A 6,018-nucleotide genomic window follows, 5' to 3' on the forward strand; every position below is an offset into this window, starting at 1 on the left:
TGTGTGTGTGTGTGTGTGTGTGTGTGTGTGTGTGTGTGTGTGTGTGTGTGTGTGAGATTTTTTTTTCAAGTTTCCCCTAGTAGTTAAGAACGGAATTAGTGGTAGCCCGGAGCCCTCATCACACTTTCTACTTCCTACTTGAGAGCAGAGATCATAGAACAGGATGGATCCGAAGTGAATGAGTCTGAAATTTGTTTTCCTTTGTTAATAAACACACATCTGTCTCTCTGCACTTCCTTATGGCCATTTGTTGAGCAACTTTGAACAATAACAGTCCAAAGAGTTGGAGATTTATAGGCACAATGACAGTTCTTTAGTAGACAGATTTCTAACCTCTGATTCTCTTGTGTATAGTATGACATCGCTGGACACTCTGGAGATGGCTACAACATTGGCCTGGTTCCAATTAACAAAATTCCCAAGGACAATAAGCAAAGACTAGAAATTCTAAAGGTAAATACATCATTTACTCCTATATTGTAAAAATGTCTATCAGATTTGGTAAAGACTGAAAAGATTCACGGAAGAAACAGCAGATATAGGAAAGAAAAATACTTTCTGTTTCACAAACATTCAAGCATTAAACTGAGAAGACACCCATTGTGCCTAAAATTCTTTTCTCCACCATGCAAAATTTAAACCTTGTTCCCAACATATTTTTGGGACAGTCAGTATTGTATTGGGATTCTACAACCTGGGTCCCCTCATAAGTCCTATACAGTTCTTCTCAGCCCTTACGTGTTCAGTAGAAGGAAAAGAATGACCACTTTTAGAGTATTCTCTATCTCTAATTTTATGTATCTCTTAGTATTTTCTAATGATAAATTTAATTTCACATACTTAAATCTGCAATAGAAACACACACACCATGATTTTAAAGTAAATTTCCTACATTGCTATTGAGGTGAGTACAGTGTTTAGTATGATAACTTTGTTTATTGGAAACAGTCCATTCCTTATTTTTCTCCTATATCATCTTCATCTTCCAATATGATACCAAGTTTTACATTTTCTTCCATATTCTCACTTTAAATGTAAGCTTGAATTTTAAAAGGCAGTGCCAACTATGATAGTTTTGGAATGTTTCTTTTTCTAAAAAAAAGTCTATACCAAACACAAATTAAATAGAACTCGCTCAGAGGTTTATTACACATGTGTAATAATTGGTATTGGGCTGGCCAGTTAGCTCCGTTGGTTAGAGCGCACTGTTGATGACACCAAGGTCAAAGGTTTGGATCCCCATACCAGCCAGACTCTAAAAAAAAATTATAATAATAATTGGTATTTATGCATTATTATGGTCAATGGAAAAATTATCATGTTTGTTAAAAAAGAAGTTTCTTATCTGTGGCTTTTGTGCAATGTCTCTTACCTCCAGACCATGCAAGCCCACTCTCAGTTCTGCATGAGTGGGGACTACACGTTAGAGGGGACAGAACATGCCATCAAGGAAATCGTCAAAGAAGACGCTGATGAGTACTTTGTCATAGTCTTAAGTGATGCAAATCTGTCACGATATGGAATACATCCTGCCAAGTTTGCCCAAATCTTAACAAGTAACCCTCAAGTAAATGCTTTTGCCATTTTTATTGGCTCTTTAGGTGATCAGGCAACCAGGTAAGTGTCATCTCAGGACACAGCAAAGAACAGGTATAGAGATCCTTGAGTACCTAACAGAAGCTGTTTCATGGGCATGAGCATTGTGAGGGGCAGTGAGGGAGATAAAAAAAAAACAAAATCTAGAGTTACTGCCCTCAAGGAGCTGATAGTCTAGTTGAGGGGATATATTCTAGCTTATATTTGGATGAGCATTAATAATTTTAAATTAACTTTCACTTCTATTTAAGCCAACAATAAATTTTTTTTAAAAAGAACAAATTGACTTGTCCACTAATAAATTAGACAGTATTTTATACATCTGTCACTTTATGTCAGGGTCCTAAGCTAAGTCTAATCAGTTTGTGTTCAAATCAGTTCTAAAATAGTGAATATCTACTATTTTCCTAGCATAAGAGATAATGTAAATGTTTGTATTTATGTATATATATTATATGTAGACATATAGAGACAGATACAGATATATCTCCATACATCTCCCCAATAAGAAAGGATATGTGTGTGTGTATATACGTATATATGTGTGTGTGTGTACATTTGTATACACACACACAAAATGTAATGCTCACATTACACATCCCTTCCTCTTGGGGAGACAAGGCAGGTGAAACACATGGAGACAATGTAAGACACTACGTGTAGTGATAGGTTACACTGAATATACGAATAATCAGTAGAGAAATTTATGGTCAGGCAATAATTACCATTGGGGATGATCTGAAATGAGTGATCTGGAAACACTTTCATAACTTGAACTCACTAACATTTATCTTTTTGAATTACAAACAGAGCTCATGGTTTTTCTCTGCTTAAAATACCTGTAAAAAGCAGAAAATACAAGTGAAAGTATATCTCCTCACACACACAAAAATAAAAAACAAAAAAATCTCTGCCTGAAGCACAAAGTAATACTTTTTGTTACTCCAGCTCTTTTACCTGTCATGCTCTGTGGTATAGCGTCCTCTATAGACTAGGAAATGATTTAGTACCCAAAATGCTGACATCATTTGCTCCTTCTATTCCCTTCACCTTGCTGCAGGGTTGCAGAGTTATGTTGAAAACAGACTCAATATCATGTAATAGTAGTCACTTTATTACAACTCATTTTGCACTTTTTTTAGTTTTATGTCTTAGCTCTTTATATCTTCTAGAAACTTCATGTCCTAAAATGCAAACCATGCCTTGTCTGCCCAGATTTTCCTCAGTACCAGCTCAGTATTAGGCAGATGGCAAGCTCAACAAATACCGGTTGAGCTGAAATGGCTATTTTGTCTTTCTAGTGAACAGATCTGTTTGAGTACTTAAGAAAGCACAATAATACCCTTGTGGTTTCCTAGGGAAATGGTCCAACATCCACTGGCAAAAGATATGTTGCAGAATTAGCTGGTCTACTGGGCATGCCAAATGTATGATACTACGCAGGGATGGTTGACTTTTATTAAATGTCATTCCAAAACCCAACTCTGTTGGCATAGTGAAAGGAGGACTCATTTTGAATAGAACTGTGTCTTACAGTTTTATTGCCTTTAAAATGGCCTTTTGTTCTGAATGATAAATTGGTATTTAAAAAATTATCATAAACTGTATAATCTTAGTGTCATCAAAGCAGCAATTAGATCATCTAGATTGCATTTTATATTGTGTGATGTGGAATTTTTAAAAAAAGAGAGAGGGAGAGGAAGAGAGAAAAAACCACTTGGTGTTTGGCTGGGCAATATTTTGGAGGCCTGTTTTCTAAGGAAGGAAAAGCACTTAGAAGTACAGTGTGAGGCCAACATGTTGGCTGGACTCAGGTGAGCTAATCCTAGATGGATCCCTAGGGCTTTGTTCCATCAAGGGAATACAAAATACCGGGGAATGACAGTAACAAAAGGAAGAAAATTTTTTGCTTTCAAATTCACTGATTTTCCCACTGAAAAGACCTTTTTTTTCTATTTCGTTGTTTTCACTGACTCTCTCCCTATTGCTTTTCCAAGCCTCTCGTTGCTCAGTGACAACCAATTTAATTGCAGGCAGCAGGCAAGGCATTAGAAAGTAAAAACTAGTAGGCCAGTTGCGCAATGGACAATGCGTCTGAGTATGGATCAGAAAGTAAAAACTTCCTTTCTTAAGAAACCATTTGGATGCTATGGTTTGCCAAGGCAGGAGGTGAAAGGGGAGCCCTAATTTCCAATGGTAATTTTCTTTCCCCTTCCATCCTGGCAGGCTTCAGAGAACTTTACCAGCAGGCCGGTCTTTTGTTGCCATGGATACCAAGGACATCCCTCAGATTTTACAACAGATCTTCACTTCTACCATGCTGTCAAGTGCTTAGGAAATGCCCTTCATCACCCTGATGACCCAGGATTTGAAATAAGATAGGAATAAAGAGTATTCTGAAGAAAAGAAGACATGTACAAAATGAACCTGTGCAATGCCTGGATAATTCTGGCATTCCTGGGTCTTCCTAGACTTGCTCAGGAGTCAGAATTCAGAAAAGTAGCCAGAAGGAGACTTGTGCATGGAAATCTACAACCACTGATGGGTGTAGAAGACCTGCATTTTATAAAAGGTCGGAGTTAAGGGAAGGTGGTTTGAGAACTATGGTGCTTCTGTTTCCAGAAACCTTAGGGAAAGAGAATACCTTGCTTATGCCTTAAAACATCATCTGCTNAATGAACCTGTGCAATGCCTGGATAATTCTGGCATTCCTGGGTCTTCCTAGACTTGCTCAGTAGTCAGAATTCAGAAAAGTAGCCAGAAGGAGACTTGTGCATGGAAATCTACAGCCACTGATGGGTGTAGAAGACCTGCGTTTTATAAAAGGTCGGAGTTAAGGGAAGGTGGTTTGAGAACTATGGTGCTTGATCTGTTTCCAGAAACCTTAGGGAAAGAGAATACCTTGCTTATGCCTTAAAACATCATCTGCTCACTTAAGATAAGGAAAGCGACCCCATGCGACCAAGCCTTTGATGCCACTTTCTGACACTGAGATACAAGTCTGTGAAATCCGCACCCAACATGCTCCTGTCCAGTAATTATTTTTATTTTGTCCCCATTCTGTATTGCCCAGCAAACAATGATTTTATAGTATTTAACTCACTGGAAAGTCCTTCCAACAGCAGTATTTTATAAAAGGGTGGGTTTTCTCAATGATTCCATTTTCTTGACCAAAGCCAAAAGGAATCAAAAGATCCTTGGAGTACTTCCTTTCCCATGTGACTTTTAAAAGGCTCTTAAATTATGAAGAGCAAATGTCCTATTTTCCCTGCTTCCCGAGTGGAAAGATAAAGATGTCTTGCCTCAAGTTTCCTGTTTCTTCTTATTGTAGTGTTTCTCAGAAGTTTTACACTACTTCATTTTGGCATCCAAAATGTAATGCTCAAAATAACAAATGCATATAAGAAAAATTATTTATTGAGAACATTCATATAAAAAATTGCTTAAATTAAAAGGCAGTTTGTTTGAACTGAATGGTTATTGGAGACTCCTTTAGCTGTAAAAAAGAAAAAAACCTTTTTTTCAAGCTTTATTTTTTTTTCTTTCAAAGTGTACCTTATTCCCACCCACTCTTGGGATGACGTTTATTAATGGGCTCAATGGCGCTTTGTTTAAAAACAAATGCTTCAGCAGAAGTCAGTCTTTCTCCAACCATATATGTAACAAAAAGCTCGTCACATCGACGTCAACCTGTGAAATGCTGGGACACCAATGTGTATGCGCTTTCTTATGAGTAGGAAAAACTAGTCTCGCTAATAATGTTACCTTTTTCACCCACATATATTGAAATCGTACAGGTAAATAATTTCATTTTAATTAATTATAGAACTGAAGAAAAGATAACATCCGTTCGTTCCTCTACCCCATCTCCCTATCAAAAACTGTCAAAGAAATAAAAGCATCAGATTTCCAATGTGTTGTTACCCAGTGAGTTTGCATGGCTTTCTTATTTTTCTGGCCAGATGCTTGCTTCATGTATTGAATCATCCAGTGATGCAATTTCAATCCAGTACATACCTATAAAAATGTAGTCACGTTAATAACATATAACAGCAGCAGCTAGCATTTACTGATTATTTACTGTGTGCCAGGTATATGCTGAGTGATTTCATACATTATTTCATTCAGTCCTCACAATAGGGCATGGTAAGATGGATTTGTTTTTTTTCCTTTTTGTCTTTTTTCATGTCCGGCAACGGATCGCAACCCTCAGTGTCACGCCCGTACCGGACCGGGACCGGCAACGGGATCGCAACCCTCGGTGTTGCTCCCACACCTCGCTCAGCCAGTGAGCGGGAACCGGTCTGTATGTGGGATCCGAACCCTTGGCGGGAGCGCCACCACGCTCCCAAGCGGCGCACTGTAGCAGTGCGCCACCAGGCCGGCCCTAAGATGGATATTTTTGACCTTAGTTTACAGATA

The 6,018-nt window shown here is 38.0% G+C and overlaps 1 protein-coding gene across 1 annotated transcript in view; it reads left to right on the forward strand.

The window, feature by feature from the left end:
- LOC103600452 (von Willebrand factor A domain-containing protein 8) overlaps positions 1-5,509 on the forward strand; it is a gene marked incomplete at its 5' end in the record, with an annotated part of 202,468 nt that extends 196,959 nt beyond the window's left edge. Inside the window, 4 exons of the mRNA XM_008584728.1 lie at positions 355-453; positions 1,379-1,617; positions 3,823-4,185; positions 4,440-5,509. Of these exons, the coding sequence (XP_008582950.1) occupies positions 355-453; positions 1,379-1,617; positions 3,823-3,931 (447 nt within the window). The remainder of the gene's footprint in view (positions 1-354; positions 454-1,378; positions 1,618-3,822; positions 4,186-4,439) is intronic.
- Between the last annotated feature and the right edge of the window lie 509 nt (positions 5,510-6,018).

Source organism: Galeopterus variegatus, unplaced genomic scaffold, assembly GCF_000696425.1.
Source record: "Galeopterus variegatus unplaced genomic scaffold, G_variegatus-3.0.2 Scaffold3350, whole genome shotgun sequence".
Classification (NCBI taxonomy): domain Eukaryota; kingdom Metazoa; phylum Chordata; class Mammalia; order Dermoptera; family Cynocephalidae; genus Galeopterus; species Galeopterus variegatus.